The sequence below is a fragment of the Bubalus kerabau genome, chromosome 5 (genome assembly GCF_029407905.1).
Source record: "Bubalus kerabau isolate K-KA32 ecotype Philippines breed swamp buffalo chromosome 5, PCC_UOA_SB_1v2, whole genome shotgun sequence".
NCBI lineage: Eukaryota > Metazoa > Chordata > Mammalia > Artiodactyla > Bovidae > Bubalus > Bubalus kerabau.
In genome coordinates this window covers 15,759,822-15,781,372 of record NC_073628.1, presented here as the reverse complement: position 1 = coordinate 15,781,372, position 21,551 = coordinate 15,759,822, and the positions used below count along the sequence as shown (strand labels likewise).

At 43.8% G+C, this 21,551-nt stretch overlaps 1 protein-coding gene across 1 annotated transcript in view; it reads right to left on the bottom strand.

Moving 5' to 3' along the window:
* Positions 1 to 21,551, bottom strand: part of PRDM10 (PR/SET domain 10) — a 96,273-nt gene that overhangs the window by 5,900 nt on the left and 68,822 nt on the right. Inside the window, exons 12-20 of the mRNA XM_055581177.1 lie at positions 17,313 to 17,660; positions 15,049 to 15,204; positions 13,058 to 13,237; positions 11,615 to 11,725; positions 9,892 to 10,092; positions 9,076 to 9,219; positions 8,026 to 8,196; positions 6,082 to 6,222; positions 2,494 to 2,662 (exon numbers count right to left, since the gene is read on the bottom strand). Coding sequence (XP_055437152.1) covers positions 2,494 to 2,662; positions 6,082 to 6,222; positions 8,026 to 8,196; positions 9,076 to 9,219; positions 9,892 to 10,092; positions 11,615 to 11,725; positions 13,058 to 13,237; positions 15,049 to 15,204; positions 17,313 to 17,660 — 1,621 coding nt within the window. The remainder of the gene's footprint in view (positions 1 to 2,493; positions 2,663 to 6,081; positions 6,223 to 8,025; positions 8,197 to 9,075; positions 9,220 to 9,891; positions 10,093 to 11,614; positions 11,726 to 13,057; positions 13,238 to 15,048; positions 15,205 to 17,312; positions 17,661 to 21,551) is intronic.

The following is a 21,551-nucleotide window of genomic DNA, read 5'->3' as shown; positions in this document are numbered from 1 at the left end:
CTCTCCCAATTCAGGGGGCCTGGGTTCAATCCCTGGTCAGGGAACAAGGTCCCATATGATGCAATTAAAGGATCCCGCGTGCTGCAGCTAAGACCTGGTGCAGCCAAGTACATAAATGTTTATTAAAAAAGAAGAAGAGTGTGATAGCATCAGAACAGCACAACTCTGCAGTGTCTAATGAAATGGCAGGGTAAAGGAAACAGACAAGCGTCATGTGCCTCCTGATGGAGGTATATATCAACAGCTATGGAGTGTTTGGGGGGAAAAAAAACAGAACCTGATCTGATCAAGCCTCTAGATTTAACTGCCCATCAATAGGAAATAAAAGAGACAGAGGAAAGCATCTTAAATGACAGACAATACAGGGATGTCAACAGCAAAATCCAAAAGGGAACACAAGTGACCCAGTTTCATCAACATGTTAATTGCAACTTGGGAGAAAGAAAAAGAACACATAAACTAAATGAAACTGAACAGACATGATCGATGGCAATGTATGGGCCCTTATTTGGAACCCAATTTGAAAAACCAACTGTTAAAACATTTATGAGACAGTCACAGAAATATGAACCCTGGATTTTTGACGGTATTAAACAATTACTGTAATTTATTTTTAGGTGTGATAATGAGACTGGAGTTGTGTTTTTTTGTTTCCACTGCCTTGATTTTAGAGATAGATACTAACATTTATGGATGAAATGATATGAATTATATTATATAGTTGGAGGACTGGGAGAGAATGACAGTGGGTACATATCAAACAAGACCGCCCATGAGCTGGTAAGTGCTGAAGCTGGATAACTGGTACAGGAGAGTTCATTACTGTTCTGTTTGTGTGTGTGTGTGTGTGTGTATTTCTGTGTTTATATATATGGTTTTTTGGGGTTTTTCCCCCCACATTGTGCACCTTGTGTGATCTTAGTTCCCCAACCAGGGATCGAGCTCACACCCTTCACAGTGAAAGCGCCAAGTCCGAACCACTGGACTGCCAGGGAATTCCCTACTTTTGTATATTTTAAACTTTTTTTTTCCAAATAAGAAATTTCAGATTGTTTCACCAGGTTAGAATGCTAGTTCTTACTATGACTACCATGACTGTCGGCATCATTCCATGCTCTTCTCACCGGAATGAAACTGAATGTAAATGTCAGTCTATTTACCAGGATTACTGGGATTCATCATGAGGAGGAGGCCTTTCCTGACACACACTAGGCTCAGCTCTCATTGTGACCACGTATTTAAGAGGACAGACTGTAAAGATAACTAAACTGTAGTGTTTGAGCCTGTCTCCACACCAAATCTACATAACACAGCCTAAGATAAATCACAGCAAGATGGTCCAAAAAACAAAATCAGTAGTAAGACAGAGACCAACACAGCCCCTGTTCTCCTAGTTCCTGCTATGGAGCTCTTAACTGTTACTATTCCTGTTTCTTCCATGTCCTCAGTGATAAAGGTCTCATACTTTTCAGCTGACGCCCAAAGCTGTTGTCCCCGCCAAGATTTCTACTTGTTCTGACGTTTGGCAGCCAGTCCAACTGCTTCTGGTAACACTAACCTCAGGGTTTTGAAATCAGCTACTCATATATCTGTCTCCACCTGATGCGAAGAGCCGACTCACTGGAAAAGACCCTGATGCTGGGAAAGATTGAGGGTAGGAAGAGAAGGGGACGACAGAGGATGAGATGGTTGAATGGCATCACCGACTCAATGGACATGAGTCTGAGCAAATTCCGGGAGTTGGTGATGGTCAGGGAAGCCTGATATGCTGCAGTCCATGGGATCGCAAAGAGTCGGACACAATTGAGTGACTGAATAACAATGAGATAACAGTTTCAGAGCCTAAGACTATCTGGTGAGGAGGAGCAGCACAGTGTGCTGGTTTAGAGTGTAAACTCTGCACCCAAGCTGCCTGGGTCCTAGTCCTCTGCTTAGTAGCTGTGTTCCTTGGATGAGTTACTCTGTGTCCAAACTGCCTTATCTATAAAATGCAAGTACTGATAACTTATCTAGGAGGCTGCTGTGGATATTAGAAGTGATATAGATTCAGTTTAGAATCCTTCCTGGCACACAGTAAGAGTTTAATGAAACTTGGTTAGCATGATTATTGTGTAGTGTTACGTGTATGAAAGTCAATATTCATCTTTTGTACACACAGAGTCTCGCACAGTGATTGATATATACACATTCAATAAACATGGCTAGAAGAGATGAATCATGACCTCAAATCCTAAATGCAGCTACTATACCACTTAAACCACCTGCCTACACTTGCTGCAGCAATATTCCTGACTTCTCAGAAAAATGTCATTTCGGGGTGGCCCTGACATCAGACGCTGCCTGAATCGTGAAACTCATCGAAGTACAAGCTCCACAGAATGTAGAAAATGGCTAATGAACCTTTAATCCAGAAAATCGATGATAAAGCCGATGAAATTCTGCCCTGTAGCTGCAGGCTCCCCACCTGCACCCTGGAGTGCCAGCCTTACTTACAGTAGCCACGGAAGGAATTCCAGGTGTTGGGGAGGTACGTGTGCTGGACCGTGGAGCCTTGGGGAGGCTGCTGGAGGGCCTGGCCCTGTGAGGAGCTACCTGCGACGTGGGAGGGGCTGAGCCCTTGCTGAGACTGTTGTGGGGAGGGACTCAGCGGCTGCCCAGCCACCTGGAGAGAAAGAGAGCGGGATGCGTGAACTGTCAACTCGTTGCTGAAGAAAATAAATCATGCTCATGGGAATTGTAACGCTGAACGCAGAATGTTAAAATAGTAAATTTTATTCTTGACTGCACCATACTGCATGTGGAATCTTAGTTCCCCAACCTGGGATTGAACTCATGCCTCCTGCAGTGGAAGCGCAGAGTCTTAACCACTTGACCGCCAGGGAAGTCCCTAAAATTAGACCTATTTTAAATAAGAACAGAATTAATGAAAAGCAATCATAACTATGAAATCCTAATTACCTTCCAAAGGATGATTATCTACAAGGGTATCCAAAGATTTAATTGTCAGAAAAGTAAATGAATGGAAGCATAATTATCTTCAATGCATAGGTTTTTTAAAAAAAAAAAAACCTAAGAAGCTCCATGACTTTCCTGTGTCACAAAGCTAACCTGTAACACAAACTGAAGTTGAACCCAGAAGTTGGAATCTCCACTTCCGTGCACTAGATAGCCCCCAGTTAGTGGAGATAAACACAGGGACCCATTCTGTCTACAGGATAAACCCCCCAACCCCCACCACCACTGTCTGCCACTCAAGCCATCCACACTTCAGTTCCAAACCACCTTTCTGGCCTTGTTTCCAAGCACAATTTCCTGTCACTAAGACACCACATCACAATTTATAGACACACCACAATTTCTCATGTCTGTGTCTCTCACTCATCCCCTCCGTGTCTTCCTCACAATGAGAGCATATTCAGATCATACAACCTCCCCCATTTACCATGTCAAAATCATACCCTCCTCCAAGACCTAACTCAAATACCACTTTTACATGATTTTCCTTGATTCCTTGCTAAGTACCAGAGAAGGCAATGGCACCCCACTCCAGTACTCTTGCCTGGAAAATCCCATGGACAGAGAAGCCTGGTAGTCTGCAGTCCATGGGGTCGCTAAGAGTCGGGCATGACTCAGTGACTTCACTTTCACTTTTCACTTTCATGCATTGGAGAAGGAAATGGCAACCCACTCCAGTATTCTTGCCTGGAGAATCCCAAGGACAAAGGAGCCTAATGGGCTGCTGTCTATGGGGTCACAGAGAGTCGGATACAACTGAAGTGACTTAGTAGCTGCTAAGTACCATCTTTCCCTCCACTGAGTTCCCATAACCTAATGACATGTCCACGTCATCCTCAGACACAGGCCCATAACCTAATGACATATCCATGTCATCCTTAGACATGGGCAAGAGGCACCCTGTAGGGATGTTGGCTGGCTCTTCTCACATGAGGCCTCCTGGACCTTGGAAATGGCCCTGTACGCATTTCCAGGACCCACACGTCTCTCCTCTGAGAGTGGCCTCCCATAGGGGTCCTGTCTCCCACACAGGGCTCCTCTAACTGTTATCCATCCACACACGTCTCTCCTCTGAGCGTGGCCTCCCGTAGGGGTCCTGTCTCCCACACAGGGCTCCTCTAACTGTATCCATCCACACACGTCTCTCCTCTGAGCGTGGCCTCCCATAGGGGTCCTGTCTCCCACACACAGCTCCTCTAACTGTATCCATCCACACACGTCTCTCCTCTGAGCGTGGCCTCCCGTAGGGGTCCTGTCTCCCACACAGGGCTCCTCTAACTGTATTCAGGCACCTGAGACCAATGGGGTGGCCTGGATTGCCACCTGCAGGGGTGTGGATGGAGCTGAGACACATGGGCCAAGGTGTCCACACAGTACAGAGGCCCCGTGAGTGCAAGAAGGAGCCTGGGTGAGGAGAAGGGGGCAGCAAGCAGCCCCTGCTTTCCACAGGAAGATAGAATAGCCGCCTCATCCCAACAAGGGACTCTGAGGAGCCCATCCTGGCCCTCCAGCCTCTGGTTCCTTTGAGAAACTCAGAAGCGTGATGTTAGTGCACCTGAGAAACTCATGGCCCCTTGTGGAAAGAGGCTGCCTGTCTTGGGCTGGGACAAGTCACCAGAAACCTTACACTAGAAGGAGGGGAGGGACAATCAGACAGAAAGCAGCAGAGGCCCCCTCCCAAAAAAAAAAAATAGGAGGGCAGAGAAAGTGCATGTTTATCCTACAGATTTCCATAGCAGTTGGAGCCAGGAAAAGTGGGATACAAAAGAGGAAGCAGTTGGAGACCATAAAAAAGGGCTTCCCTGGTGGCTCAGTGGTAAAGAATGTACCTGCCAAGGCGGAAGACATGGGTTCGATCCCTGGGTTGGGTAGATCCCCTGGAGGAGGGCATGGCAACCCACTACTGGAGAAGCCCATGGACTGAGGAGCCTGATGGGCTACAGTCCATGGGGTCGCAAAGAGTCAGACACAACTTAGCAACTAAATGACAATGACAGCAATCCTTTTCCTTACTTCCTCCCACCTCTACCTGGCCACTGCCAGTGCCAGCCATGTGTTTGGCAGAAAAACAGATTTAATTTTTTTAATTGTTTTTTTTAATTTCATTTTTACTATTTTCCAGTGCACACTATTTTAGTATAACAGCTAATTTTGCACACGTCTGTAAATATTATCCCACTGCATTGTGGATACATTTAATTTTTAATTAGCACTATCCACCTTATTTAATATCCATGGGTACTTTATGTATATTTTCCAATGTGATCATTATGAAAGTACCTATGTCAAGCAGAAAGATAGAACATATTTATTTAACGGCTGGTGGGTTTGAGTGAAACCTTTAACCACTCAGGGTGGTGACATGCAGCCTTCATGTGTGCTCTTGTCCTGGCCCCTGTGAATGTCAGGAGAGAGACTATGGGCATCCTTTATGGTTCAGGTACCTTCCCTTTGTGCCCTGTTTGCTTGTGCACACGTGTTACATCCCTACCCGACTCTAAGCTCCTTGAGGGCAAGATCTAGAAAAGTTTCCTGCAAAGAGTAAGAATTTAATAAATATTTTGCAAGTGGATGTAGCTCTGCTTTTGGAGAAGGAAATGGCAACCCAGTCCAGCGTCCTGCTTTCTCAATGAAGGTCTCTATCACACAAACACAGTAATCCTTCACAATGTCACTGCTCCAAAGTTACAGAAACAACCCCTCTCTTGCCAGCCGTCATCCAGCCACCGAGGACAGGAGATCTCCAGGAGATCAGAGGTCAGGCTCCATCCAGACAGGCGAGGCTGAGCACTCAATGGTGTGTCCCTAATGCAGGCATGCTCAGTCACTCAGGGGATCCTGCCGACCCAGAGATGGAACCTGGATCTCCTGCACTGGCAAGCGGATTCTTTACCAATGAGCCACTGGAGGCAAAGATGACTCTTTAAAGGCCCCCCAAATAAAGATATCACTCCCATAGTCAAGGAGACTAGGTCTGAGATAATGTCTCTCCACTCTTAGTATGTCTCCAGAGTCCCTGAGGCCACACTATCCTGGGACTAGTCCCTGGAGCAGGGGCCAGCATACCTGGGATGTGGACATAGCAGGGGCAGGGGGCTCGGTGACCTGGATGTGCTGCACCTGGATGGCGTGCTGTGTGTAGGTCTGAGGGTCGTGGAGCTGGGCGACATCCACCGTGGACTGCTGGGACTGGTGTGGGGAAGTGGCCTGTGGGAGGAGAAACCCAGACCTATGCTGAGTACAGTTCAGGGAAAGCCTTCCAGAGAGAAAGTACAACTGAAACCATGTCCCCCAGAAGAGATGGGACTTCAGAGCCAGAGCTCAGTCCCAAGAGCCCACACTGAAGCCAAGCTGGCAAACTTCAGAGGAAAAGACAGCCTTAAAAATTATGTTTGCTAGCCTAGATATCCATTGGCAGACAAACGGATAAGGAAGTTGTGGTACATATGCACAATGGAAAACTATTCAGCTATAAAAAGGTACACTTTTGAGTCAGTTCTAATGAGTCTATTATATAGAGTGAAGTAAGTCAGAAGGAGAAACACCAATACAGTATATTAACACATATATATGGAATTTAGAAAGATGCTAATAACAATCCTACATGCAAGGCAGCAAAAGAGACATAGATGTAAAGAACAGACTTTGGACTATGTGGGAGAAGGTCAGGGTGGGGTGATTTGAGAGAACAGAATTGAAACATGTATATTACCATATGTAAAGTAGATGACCAGTGCAAGTTCGATGCATGAAGGAGGGCTCTCAAAGCTGGTGCTTTGGGACAACCCAGAAGGATGGGGTGGGGAGGGAGGTGGGAGGGGAGTTCAGGAGAGGGGGACACATGCACACCCATGGCTGATTCATGTCGATGTATGGCAAAAACCACCACAATATTGTAAAGTAATTATATCCCAATTAAAATAAATTAATTTAAAAATTATGCTTACTAACCATGAAACAGTAATGTGATTTAATACTGGAAGGGAAATGAGGGAATATAGCTGAATAAGAAGCTCTCAGGAATCAAAAATCTTTTCCCCTTAAATTTCAATTAAATGTAATGGCCTACCCTTTATCAGCTAAAAGAGATCAAAGTAGAGAAGTTGCTTTTGGTTTGTCACTCTTGATCACTAGAGCAGTGGTTCCTAACCTTATTTGTAGCACAGACATCTGTGAACATGTGGCCAAAGTAGAGACACTTTTTCCAAAATAATGTACATATGTATCACAATTTACAGACAACTTCAGATATTCAAAGATTCTTCCAAAGCCTAAAATTAGTAACACTGCTATATATTAAAAAAAAAAAAAAAAACCCTCCTATAAAAAAAATAAAGAACAGTCAATGACAACTTCCAATTTCCTGCTTTCATACTAGTTTTAAATCTTCAGAGTCCAGTTTATTTCAAAACAAAACGTTTGTTCATGTGTGCCTTGAGTACAATTTCTCAGCATAATTAAGTGAAACAATAGTTTAGGGAGGATTTTTCCTTTTAGCTCCTGAATCAGTAAGAATGAGCTACTAATTACCTTGCAGAAGGAACAATTATACCTCACTATTAATAAGGTATTGATACTCAAAATTCACAATTATTCCTTATAAGCTCCCACTGATAGACATCATTCAATGCTCAGATAGGGGCTGATCAAACAGGCTCCTCAACAAGTAGTCAACCTGGATGCCCAAGGTAAGGGTTCAGAAGAGGCTCACGCTGTCCTGCAGTAGGGCAGGATAATGGTACACACTGCAGCTAGTGTGCTAGCTAGCTGCACATTTTCACTAGTGTCTAGAGAAAATCTCTAGACACTATTGACAGAAATCCCTTACACCACAGAGCCATCAACAGCAGGGGCTGTACAAATGCCTTCGACTCCAAGCTGACAGGCACAGTGATGTAGGGCCCAGCTCCAGCTCTGAGCATAGGGTGCTTTAGGTGACCCCCACTGCTCTACTGACTGACAGCAATACGGTATTCATGCAGGTAAAGAGAAATAAACGCAGGACAGTACCGGAGCCACCTGCACCACTTGAAGCTGTATGTGCTGAGGCTGCTGCAGGCCGGACGTAGACTGTGACACAGGAATGTACTGGATTCTCTGGTAGTCCCCTTGTGGTGTTCGGTAATCCGTCGTTAAGGTCTGGGACAGCTCTGTCATTGCCTGGGTTAGCAGGTCTGTCGTCTAGAAAAATGACGAGAAGCACATTGCTAATAACACCGCTGGTTGTAGCTATTTCAGTGCTCTGAAATCCTACAAAATTTGGTTTGTCTTGGGACACTTCCCTGGTCCAGTGTTAAGACTCTGGGTTCCCCATGCAGGGGGCATGGGGTCGATCCCTGGTTGGAGACCTAAGATCCCACATACTGCACAGCTCAATCAAAAAAAAAATTTTCTTTGGTTTGTCTTACAGGTGGATCAGGGGACTACAGATAAGTCCTAAGCACAGATAGACAAAAATCCAAAGTTAAGAAGATGTTGGGGGACTTCCTTGGTGGTCAGGTGGATAGGACTCAGAACTCCCAATGCAGGGGGCCTGAGTTTGATTCCCGGTCAGGGAACAACAGATTCCTCATGCTGCACCTAAGAGTTTACATGTTGCAGCTAAAAGATCCGGTGTGTGTTTGGCAGAAATCAACACAACAATGTAAAGCAATTATCCTTCAATTACAAATAAATAAATTTAGAACAAGATCCTGTGTGGCACAACTAGGATCTGGTGTAGTCAAATAGATAAATAAATATTAAAAAAAGAAAAAGAAGAAGGTGCTGGAAGATGACCTCTCTATCTCGGTCTATCTGTGTTGGGCAGGGGAGTTAGCCCAGAGGTTCTGAGAGTCTTGGGATGAACAGGCAGCATTGAGGATTTCCTGCTGTTCCTTTCACAGACAGCTTTGGAAAGCACTGACTAGGAGACCCAGGCAGAAACATCGTGCCTCACATAGGACACTGAAGGGTGGTGGGCTACATCTTCAGCCAATTAAACGCCAAGAGACACGTGGCCTCGGCCCTGGAGCTGTGACAGGCAGGAAGGAAGGAGAGGGGCTTTCCGCTCACACTTACCACCACGGTCTCTCCAGTGGCACTGTCCGTAGTTAGGACAGCTGGCGTGGCACTGATCACAGCTGTGGTCAGAGGTGTGTGTATGGTGTTGGGGAGCTGGGCGTACTCTGGGTGCTTCTTTCGAATGTGTTGTACCATCTTGGTCTGAAAAATGGCAAAAACCAAGAATAATTACTAGAACTGGTTATTTTCAAGCTTTCCCAAATGCAAACCCTCCAATGGTTCCTAAAGTCTTTCATGTTATGCTTTTTCTTAAAAAAAAAAAGTCAGAGCAACACTGACTCTACCTGCCTTTCCTGAAGTGGGACAATGGCATGTATGAAAGGGAAAAAAGAGGTGTGTGACTCCCCCCACCTCCTCCCCCCCCTGCCCCCCGCCCCCTGCCATGCTATCAGGTAAGGTCAGGATACCTCACAGCATGACCTCATCCCACCCATACCTGCAGCAATCGGTGATAAGCCCCCAAGCAAAAGTGACTCGCTTTTCAGGAACCGTCATTTAAGTTCTTACATAGTGCTGCTGCAAGCCTGAGCATTTATACCATGAGCACAGGATATTCAAATCTGAGACCCTCCTCGGACCAACGGAAAAGGAAACCATGAGAGTGCTCGGGCTGTCAGATGGTGCTAATTCTGGAGACAGTCCTTCCATATTCTCTTCCCGTTCTGTACTGTGGTCCCTGATCATAGAAAACAGTTCCTCTAGCCCCCACCAATGCGGAAGAAGCCATCACAGCACCCGGACGAGAAGCTGTCTTAAGTCATGTTTCCCTAAGCCGGGACCTTGGTTCCCAGGCAGTCCGAGCCTTCCACGTACCTTGCTGCTGTACTGCTTGGAGCAGTGAGGGCAGCAGACGGGCGGGGTGGCTATGGTGCCTGTGAGCTGGGTGTGGGTGCTCAGCATAGGGTCTGGCTCTCCGGGGCCCGCAGGGCGAAGTTTCCGAATGCTTGGTGGAAGCTCGGCTCCAGGATGGTTCTTCAGAATATGGGCTTTTCGCTTGCTGGCACTTTTGTAAACCTGAAAATTCAAAAGTTTTGCCATGAAAGCAGTATATAGCTTTATATAGTATATATAGTATATACAGTATATAGCATATATATAGTATATACAGTATATAGCAGTATATAGTATAAAGCAAGCTGTCTTGCTTAAAGTAAACTAACAATTTCACAAGGAAATGAGAAAGAGCATTCATATAGCCCAAAATAAAATATATTAACAGACATATTGAAGGATAATGAGGATATAACATACATTAGAATAACATAAGAACATAAATGGGGCTTCCCAGGTGGCTCAGTGGTAAAAGAATCCACCTGTCAATGCAGAAGACGTGGGTTCGATCCCTGGGTCAGGAATATCCCCGGAGGAGGAAATGGCAACCTACTCCAGTATTCTTGCCTGGAGAATCCCATGGACAGAGGAGCCAGGTGGGCTACAGTCCATGGGGTTGTAAAGAGTTGGACATGACTGAGCAACTGAGCACAGCATGCAGGGCAAGAACATAACAGATATGTGAGGCATCTTCCTTAAAGTTATGCATCTAAGACAGAAATAGTAAAAATATCTATACCTTTATCTGAAGTTTAAGAGGTGGATATATAGTCATAGAAAGAACTGCTTCTAAGGCCAGCTCACCCTTTCAACTTTCTGAGAAAGCTCTCTTGTGATGTACGTAGTTGACTCATACGCCAAAGAATCTTCCAAAACAGCAAGTCTAGTAGCAACTAGAACCCACAGTGGTGAATCTATGCTTTAAAAATGTTTCTTGCTTTTAAGTTGACACTACTTATGTATAGCTTACACTCTATACAGCTGACATTGGATAAGGGAACAATGTTGCAATGAAACAATAAATGTATATTCTAGTCCTATCTTCTTCCTAACTACTAAAAATCAAGAATGTACAAGTTGAGTATTACACCACAAAACTTCTTCACATCCTACTCAATCTTCTAGAAACCCAAAATCCACTGTAGGATGATACGCACTCTCATTTTAGGGCTTATGAATTTAAAACCAATTCATAAACCAAACTCTTGGCAATAAGCCTCTTCTTCTATAGCAAAAAAAATAATAATAATAACCACAGAAAGAAGAAACAACAAGAAAAACAAAGTCAACTAATTTTTAAGAAAAAAATTTTGGCTTAAAATGAGGGTGCACTTCTAGTCCTTCCTTGTCTAAATGGAAAACTGTTGAGACAGAGAACCATCTGTCAAGAGAAACTGCGAGATCCTGGTATGTATTTATGCGTGTGTGTGCTCAGTCGCTCAGTTGTGTCCGACTCTGTGCAACCCCATAAACTGTAGCCCTCCAGGCTCCTCTGTCCATGGGATTCTCCAGGCAAGAACACTGGAGTTGGCTGCCATTTCCTTCTCCAGGGCTCTTCCCAGCCTAGGGATCGAACCCATGATCGACGACAGGCGGACTCTACTGTTGAGCCATGTGGGAAGCCCAGTGTGAGTTTATACACGCAGACAAGCCAGCCCTGAGAGGAGCTCCCGCAAAGGTCCTCCTGTGGACGGTTGCCCTTTACCTTATCACAATACTGGCAGAAGTAGTCACGGTTGGGCTTTATGATGGGCAGAGTTAACTCTGGCACCTCTTCTATCTTCATGTCTGGGTGCCTCTTTGATAAGTGATTTACCTAAAAGGAAAAAAAGCAAATGAGAAAAAGAGATCCCATTACAAGCACTGAACAAACACCTCCGATATCGACTGCTGGAAGTTAAAGTTCTCTGAAGAAATGTCCCAGAAAGTAAGGCATTCAGCCAGAGCCAACATGGCCAGGTCCCTCTGAGACCAAAGCATTAACGGGAGTTAATGGTTATTCAGCAAATTACTGAAGGTGAATTGGGTTGCTGTGGATTCCACTAACAGCCTTTGACTAAAAGAAAAGGAAAATTATACTAGCAGGAATTTCTTTAGTGAATTCTACTGACAGAAGCCTGTCTCTCATTACTTAGGGCCCTAACCTTACTGAGGATATTGAATAGAATGCAAACGAAGGTTCTGCTTTCTAAGTAATGGTCTCCGAAAGAGAAATATCAGAAATATCATATGATATCTCTCATACGTAGAATCCTTAAAGAAATGATTCAAATGAACTTATTTACAAAACAGAAACAGACTCACTGACTTAGAGAATGAATTTACAGTCACCAGAGGGGAAGAATGGGGGGAAGGGGTAGTCAGAGAGTTTGGGATGGACGCGTACACACCACTATATTTAAAATTGATGACCAAGAAGGACCTGTTGTAGAGCACAGGGAACTCTGCTCAATGTTATGTGGCAGCCTACATGGGAGGGGAGTTTGGGGGAGAATGGATAAATGTATATGTATATAGCTGAATCCCTTTGCTGTCCACCCGAAACTATCACAACACTGTTAATCAACTATACCCAAATACAAAATTGAAAAGTTAAAAAAAATTAAATAACAGTCTCCGACTTTACTGGCAGGTCCTGGCACAAATACATGTTGCAAAAACTGTCATCAGGGCAAAATGAACTGAGAACCAGCTCTCCTGGTGTCTCTGCTAAGCTGGTCCCCATGCCCTGCCTAGATGGAAAGTCCCGTCTACTGTTGTGTCATATCTGGGACAATCAGAGTGGGCGGCTGGGGGAGAGGACCCCACCAGAAAGGCTGGTTCAGGAACACAGAAGAGAACAGGGAGGGGGCGAGGACTCCACCAGAAGAAAGGCTGGTTCAGGAACACAGAAGAGAAGAGAAAAAAAAACACACAGCAAAGACTGAGCATGGCAAACAAAGCAAAACTAGCGAGGAAAAGTGATCACAAAGACCTCTTCCAAGAAACACCAGAAATGAACCATGGCAAGGCGGGGCAAGGGAGTCTGGGAAGGAGAGGAGCCCCATGCTGGGAACTGTTTGTCTCCCCACCATGCCCAGCCAGTGAGAAAAGCCGGTGACAGGTTGAGTGCAGAACTCTGTCTAGGTGTAGGGCAGTGGATACTGACCAGCATGCCCCGCCTCCGGAAGCCCATCATGCAGAGGCGGCACTTGAACGTGAAGCTGTCGTAGTCGGTGGACGTGATACGGGGCTTGAACGTCTTGGAGCGGCTGCTGCGGTCGGCTTTCTTGGCCTCCCTCTCAGGATTGTGCATCCTTTGCATGTGCTCCCGGAGTTTGTCTTTCCGCTGTTTGCAGAGAATTTTTGAGAAGGCAGCAGGTGGGGGAGGGTATAGAAAAATTTTAATTGAAGGGATTAAAAAAAAAAAAATAAGTACAAGTTAGCAATAACAGAACACACCGGGCTGCTCCAAGTTGCTAGAAGGTACAAGGACACAGCAACACTGGCTGGGAATCATTCCATTCACCAGGGAGTACGTGCATTGCAATGAGCTGGGCTTTAAAATAACCATTCAGTTTGAAAGCTACACACTGACTTCTGAGAAGAAAGACTTGGCATTTATGTAGAAGCAATCAAAGGGCACATGGAATAAATTTGGTATTAAGAACTACAAGATAAATTGATCGTGAATGGTAGGTGATACTGGATTTACAAAGCCATGTATGTACTCAATTCCCACATGTGTTTTTTTTTTTTTTTTTTAAATAATTCCCACATGTTTTCACACACATCATGGCATTCCTCTAAACCCCGAGTGAATTTAAGTGTTTTTCACCATACGGATTTAGAAGTGTGTAAGCAGTTATACTACCCGCTATGGACGGGGTACACGATCACAGGTCAAGGTCACAGCTTTTAGTCTGATGATCTGATTGAGGGATACAGGTTGATATGAGTCCACAGACAGAAAATTAGGCAGAGCCCATCCTGAATAAAAACAAACTCCAAAAATGCCAGCTCCCTTATCCAGTGAGGCTCTGCTCTCAGACATATAATTACACTGTTATTGGTCTTATAAAGACTTTGAACCTTCCCACCAGACCAGTTCTTTCCACATTTTGGCTCGAGGATGTTTCTGTAACCCCCTTCATTTTTCAGCACAATTTATGTAACAAACATTTCTTGAATGCCCACCGTGCTAAGTTCAGAGGTACATGGCCAGGCAGCCCCACCAACTTCCACATTCTACACAGGACTCCTTTTCCAAGTCAGTTTTCCCCTCCTGAATCCATTTCTGATTCTTTTCTAGTTTCTATGACAAGATGACCTACACTCATATTCTGCAGAGTGTCTCTTAGTGACATTTTTGCAGAAACATCTGGCTTCCCAAGGAAGCTTGTTTTACCATTTTCACAATTACTTGTTTAACTCTTATCCCTGAGTCTCCTGTGGGGTTTTCCTTTGCTTTCTTCTAAATTCCAGGCATGTTCTTATACTTATTATCTTTTATCTTAATCCCAGAAGTCATTAACATTCCCCAGAGGAGCCTAACCCTCTCAACATCCCATACACTTCCCACTTCCACTGGATGACGTCCTGATGACCTAGGGCTCAATTATCAGACTCTTACACTTCATAAATGCTCAAGAAAAAAATCTCTTGATTCGATGGGTAAATATATTGTCCTCTTAGGAATTCCTTGATAGCAGTTTAGTTCTATTCATTATACACTTGGATTCTTGTAAGAGATGCATTATTACCCTATTTGGAGATATGAATTAATTATTTGGGGAAATTACAGTGAGTTTCCTCCTTAATTTTAGGGCTTCCTTGGTGGCTCAGTTGGTAAAGAATCTGCCTGCAATGTAGGAGAACTGGGTTAGATCCCTGGGCTGGAAAGATCCCTGGAGAAGGAAATGGCAACCCACTCTGGTATTCTTGCCTGGAAAATCCCATGGACAGAGGAGCCTGCCGGGCTACAGTCCATGGGGTCACAAAGAGTCGGACATGACTGAGCAACTATCACTTTCAAATCAAACATGAGACACAAATTACACCTCAAGTCCATGCTGTGAGCACAGGTGATACACCCTCAAAATGAGCAGGCGTGACAATTTCAATAGCCCGAGACCACACAGACTGCCCGCTGGTTCCCACCTTAAACTGCTTCCCACACGTGGAGCACAGGAAGTCCTTGCGGTCCGAGTGCCGGAGCATATGCAGACGCAGCTTGTCAGGACGGCAGAAGGCCTTGTCGCACTCTGTACACTGGTAGATCTTTTCTGAGTGGAAGCTGCGCACGTGCTTCTTCACCTGGCCGAGAAGACACAGAAAGTCAGGGAAAATGACAGGAGGCAGCTCGCCAACACTAGAGGGAGCCAAATGCATTGCCTTGGATTCTCATCTGGCCTGGGAGCCAATCGGGTGTGACTGATAACTGGCCTCAGTAACAGCCTCCTTTTCATGGTGGCCAGAAAACCTTACCAGCCTCGACCTCCCAGGACTTGAGAGGAGGAAGAAAATGCTTGCTTAGTCCAAGCCCTGATCACATGGGCCACGTTTGTCTCTCTCCCTCTTTAAAAAAAAATAAAAAGATTAAAAGTAAGAGTTCCTTTGGATTTAAATGAATCTTGGCAAAAATTAAATATAAGAAGACGGAAAATTATTCTTCCTCACTTTTTGCTGCTTCCAATATGGATACAAACAATTTAGCCCCTTGCAGTAATAGTTCCCTTTACACCCTTTTATAAAAATCAGGTTCTGAAGAATTAAAGACATGTGTGCATGTGTGTTAAGTCTCTCGGTTGTGTCCGACTCTTTGGAACCCACCAGGCTCCTCTGTCCATGAATTTTCCCTGGCAGGAATACTGGAATGGGTTGCCATTTCCTCCTCCAAGGGAGTCCCTTGCATCTCCTGCATTGGCAGGTGGATTCTTTACCACTGAAGACATGAATTCAATGATACAAAACACATTACCCATTTATGAGGACAATACAACACCAGCATCCTTTCCCCTTACTTGAGACTTATTCCCTGTACTCTCAGATAACTTAAATAAAAGAATATGGCCTCTGAAGTCTCTCAGTCATAAATATCCAGTGAAGAAGAGTTATGTATGGGACCTAGGTATTGAGCTATCAAACCATTCCTATAAGACTTGTCCTTTATTATTTTTGTAGTCTCTTTTGCCATTAAATTCTGCCCTAATGCAACTTTTCATGGCTAAAAAATAAAAATTAAAAAAAAATTTTAAGAAGAAACTTACCTAATTGTGTAAAGTGAGAAAATTACCAAGACTCTCAATACTAGAACTATGATTATATCTCAGTTTTCTTTTGGTAATTTAAAAAACAGAGAAGGGGGATGTTTTTATTATTGAATACAGGTCTCCCGCATTGCTGCTGCTGCTGCTAAGTCGCTTCAGTTGTGTCCGACTCTGTGCGACCTCATAGACAGCAGCCCACCAGGCTCCCCCGTCCCTGCGATTCTCCAGGCAAGAACACTGGAGTGGGTTGCCATTTCCTTCTCCAATGCATGAAAGTGAAAAAATAAAGTGAAGTCACTCAGTCGTGTCTGACTCCTGGCGACCCCATGGACTGCAGCCCACCAGGCCCCTCTGTCCATGGGATTTTCCAGGCAAGCTCCCGCATTGCAGGTGGATTCTTTGCCATCTGAGCCACCAGGGAAACTCATTAGATGTTTAGACTTACTTATTCATTCACTAGCATATAACACTATTATCACTTGAAGTCCAGATGAAATCATGAATATTCTGGAATTTATCCTCACCCCATTTGGCTCCAGAATATAACACAGGGGAGGAGGTCAGTGTTTAAAACCAAAGTATACTGGGACTTCCCTTGTGGTCCAATGGTTAGGAGTCCACACTTTAAAAGCAGGGGGCACAGGTTTAATCCAGGATTGGGAGCTAAGATCCCACATGCTGTACAATATAGTCCCCCCCAAAAAATCTGTATGTTATATACCAACTTACTCTTTCATTTCCTTCCAAAATGCACCACCTTAGTAGCCTAAGACAGGAAGCCACAGTGATAGGGGAAAATGTTTCCAGGCAGGAAATGGGAGTCTGTCTTCTACAGCTGCTACGTATTTTATAAGTAGTAAGTATTGGCAAGGATGAAGAAAGACTTTTTCAAAAATAATAACCAGATCTGACTGTTTATTTCCTGTAATATAACTTAAATGTTTAAATGCCAATGTCTTATTTCGACAATTAAGGGTCACAATCATCTTCTGCTTATCAAAAGCAGTTTGAAGAGACATTATTCTCCAACTATGAAGTTGCTGTCAAGAAGGGGGATGAAAGATACAGATAACGGGCCATCTCAATTTTCCAAAAACCGCTGTTTTTCTTTCCTAAAAACGGCAGTACTCGGGCATCTCGACAGATGGTACTCACCTGGATAAAATCTGGGAACCGTTTCTTACAAGTTGGGCAGCTGAAGTAGCCATCATTGATATGAATGGCCACGTGATCTTTCAACAAATCAAGGCGGTCAAAGGATTCTGGGCAAAAAATGCAAGAGTAAGTCTTCTGGTCCGAGTGGAGCTTCATGTGGCTCTCCAAGGATGCACTGCTGATGAAGCCCTTGTTACAGAGGTCACAGGTCAATGGGCAGTTCCCCTCCCGCCCATGGAAGCGCACGTGTTGGTCCAGTTTGTCCTTCTCGCGGAAGGCCTTCCCGCAATGCAAGCATTTAAAAGGCCGGAAAGACTTCCGAATAAACAGATGCTGCAGAGCTGCATTCTGAAAGACACACACAAATGGGATTACTTAGTGAGTAGGCCAAACGTGCAAGCAGCTCACACATTTATAGGAAGAGAGGACGATCTCAGCAATCACAGACTTTCCATAGAAATTAAACTAGGATACACTGTTGAAAGAAGATTTTTTTCTGCTAGAGACCTTAAAAATGAAGCCATCTTCAAAGAAGTTGATCTTGAAAAGACAGACTTTGGGTTTTGTTTTATGCCTATATGTGTGTGCTTTCTTCTGAAAGGATCTAGGTCACGTTCAAAAAATAAGAGTTGTACAATAGAAAAAATCCCAGAGTCAAGTAGAATAAAAATTGAAGATTTGGAAGAAATGACTTGGGGGGAGTGACGCATGCATGATGAGGTGGGAGCAAGTCAGCCAAATGTTACTTGTTGAAGTCCTTGAGCCAAAGAATTTGAAGCTTGATTAAGACATTTAGCAAAACTAAAGATAATAAAAAGAACTGAAGCGTAGCAGGGCCTGGAGGAAGGAGCCAGTGGACATGGGATTTCTTTTGAGGATGATGAAAATGTTCCGGGACTAGTGGCGATGGTTGTACCACTTTAGGAGTATTCTAAAAACACAAAGAGTGAATTTTATAGTACATGAATTGCATATCAATTTATGAAAAAGAACTGAAAGAGAACAAAGATACAGATTTACATGGGCGTGTTTGCTGCTGAGATGACATATAAGCACACATCCTAAATGGAATATGTGCCTTAATTATGTCCTACTTAAGAAATGCTCTTCAGTGTAGCTGGTTAGTGCCACTGGTTAGAATTCCTCTCTAACTGGGTTAAATTTATTGCTTTGTTCCCTGTCTAGACCAGTCAATTCTGCTCTTTTTCTTTTTCTTGGTTACAGATTGCACGTCTAATGCTGATTAGCCATCTTGTGAGTTCATGCAATTGTTATAAGGAATCCAAGTGAAAGAATATGGATACTTAGTACAAATTCATCACTACCACTGGGAAAACACTCTCCTCTCTACTGACAGCAAATCAACAGACTTATCTTTCACACAGAGAATACAGATTCAATATTTCAGTTCTACTATAATGAAGACTCATTCATAAATTCCTCAAAACACCAGGAGGAAAGCTCTAGACAACAATGAGGGAAGAAAATAATTTCTCAAAAAATATACCTGTGAATGGGTATGCTTATGGCTCATATTGCAGCGCTCATATTGCAGCCATAAGCCATTGCTTATGGCTCATATTGCAATGCAGGAGACATGGGTTTGGTCCCTGGGTTGGGAAGATTCCCTGGAGAAAAGAATGGCTACCCACTCCAGTATTCTTGCCTGGGAAATCCCATGGACAGAAGAGCCTGGCGGGCTACAGTCCATGGAGTCTCAAAGAGACAGATACAACTGAGTGACTAACACTTTCACTTTCATACTTGGGTAACTATAAGAGAATAATAATTAAAGGATTAATGAAGAACTTAAAGCATTATTTGTGCAATGGAAAATAGTATAATGAACAATGTTGAAACTCTTAAATTTCAAATTACTTATAAGTAGCAACTTCTAAATTTATTGTGAAATAATCTCTTGGGGGAAAGCAAAATAATTATTGTCAATTTTTTAATTTATTATTACTGTCAAGAATTTTGAACATAGCTCCTATGTAACAGGAAACAACTTTCTCAAGGCTTCTCTAAAAAGGCTGGGAGAGATATTTCACCTACTCATTTATTGAATAAATATTTAGCAATTCTGTTGTCTTCCCAAGCTGACGGGTTGCATCATATTTTATTCTCCTTTGAATCTAGATCTCTTTAAAAAGCTGAGTTCATAGAAAGTGTCAGTAAAAGTCTGTGAATTAATGAAATGTATCTCATGTGAAAAATCAAAAAGAATGATTTCCAGATCTTTTCTGCAGCATCTGAAGAGGTTGTAAACAAAAAACCTTTTTGAAATCAGCCAGAGAGCTCTCTTTCACTTCATCATACAGCTTAGCAGTCACCTAATCTTGCTACTCTATCTGGAAAGATACTTATTTTACATAAAAGCTCTCACTATTCTGGCTACTTTCCAGACTTTAAATATTACAAATGAACAAATGCTATCATGAGGTTCAGAGGTTCAAGGTACAGGGTGAAGGAAATCTAATCATCATTTCTTTTACCCAGGTTCAGCGATGTTTCCAAGGGCAGACAGTGCACAGCAACTGATTTTGGTCCCTCAGGGGTTCCACTTCCCCTTGGGTGCCAAATCTGCATCGCAGTTTTATTTTGGTTCATTACGCTTATAAGTCTCCTGTCATCTCTGTTTAGTGTGAGTGTCCTCAGACACTGGATCTAAACCCAGCAGCAGCTCCACGTTCTTAGCTCTGTCTTGCTGTCAAGCCCTTGTCTTGACCATCTTTGTTACTTCCATGGAGCCCTGGACGCTGTCTACACACAGGAACCAGATTGCATCTGTGATCAAATAATCCTGCTGGGGCCCCTTCATGACAAGGCAGTGGATGTGCTGAAACTGCCCGCTCCCCCTCCCTACTTGGAGGCCATCTCTACCATTCCTCCTGCACTGCAGAGCTGTGATTGGTACATATTTTCTAGAAGCAGTAATGAGAAAGGGCAGAGGCAGCAAAGATGAATCCCAGAGTTGCCGCTGGCCAACAATTCCGTGCTGGATGGAACATAAGTTGCCAAAATGGTAGAGATGCTAAAACCTGTGACGAGGGATTCTACTCACATTGAAGTGAGTCCTGAGATAACAGATTCTGTGCAGACAAAACCCATAAAATGTTTCTAAAGTCTGATATGAATAGTGAAATGAACCTAAATTATTGACCAATTTTCATGTTATTTTGACCCTGACACAAAAAGGAAATCAATCATGTTTGTTTGCTTTAAAAAAAAAAAGAACAACAACTTTCCTCTGGTCTATTTTCTGCCTGGTTTTCAGAACCTCTGTTGGGCTAGTCCTGCCCAGTATCTCACTCTCCACTCTCCTCCAGCTGGCACCCGTGCTCGGGTCAGACCAACATGCACAGTGCCCATAACCACACCAAGCACATTCCCAGGTCTTGGCCTTTGAAGTTATGGCTGCCCACCTCTGAAACGGTCTCCCTTCTTCCTGTCTGTCTTTCAAGGACCAGTTTAACTCTCACTTCATCTACGAATTATTCCCTGAATCCAGCTTTCTTTAAATCTTTCACTCTTCTAAGTTTCTCTAGTAATTATGGGCTCTACCTTTCCCCGGGTCAGGAAGATCCCCTGGAGGAAAGCATGGCAATCAACTTCAGTATTCTTGCTTGGGAAATCCCATGGACAGAGGAGCCTGGCAGGCTGCAGTCCATGGGGTTGCAAAGAGTTGGACAGGACTGAATGACTGAGCACGCATGTATGCATGCACCTTTAAATGTGATACTGAACTGTGACCCAGCTTACATTAGCATTGTGTCCCTAGTTAGACTGGAAGATCCCAGCAGACAGAACTCCAGTGAAAATTCTCCTATGCACCTCGAAAGTACTGGACATCCAGTCAGAACTCGGTGTCATTTCAGAAGGCATTTCAGAACAGTCAGCTGTCTCAGAGCTGGAAGGGACCTTGGAGATTACTTAGTCCTACCCTTCATTTCATGTATGAGCACAATGCAGCCCACAGTTTACTCACTGATTCTTAATAAATTAATAATAAATTAGCATTATTTATTAACTAATTTGCATTGACTGTAGCAACCAAACTGTAGTTTCCACTAGGATTTAGTAAGTATGGGTTGCAAAGAGCAGTAGGTCAGGCAGACACTTAAATAGCATTCTGTTATGTGAGTGAAACAGGAAACGGACGTACCTGCAGCTCCAACTGAGCAGGCAGCATTAGAGGAGAGAAAAATAGTTACATTACCAATGGGGTTGGAAGGCTTC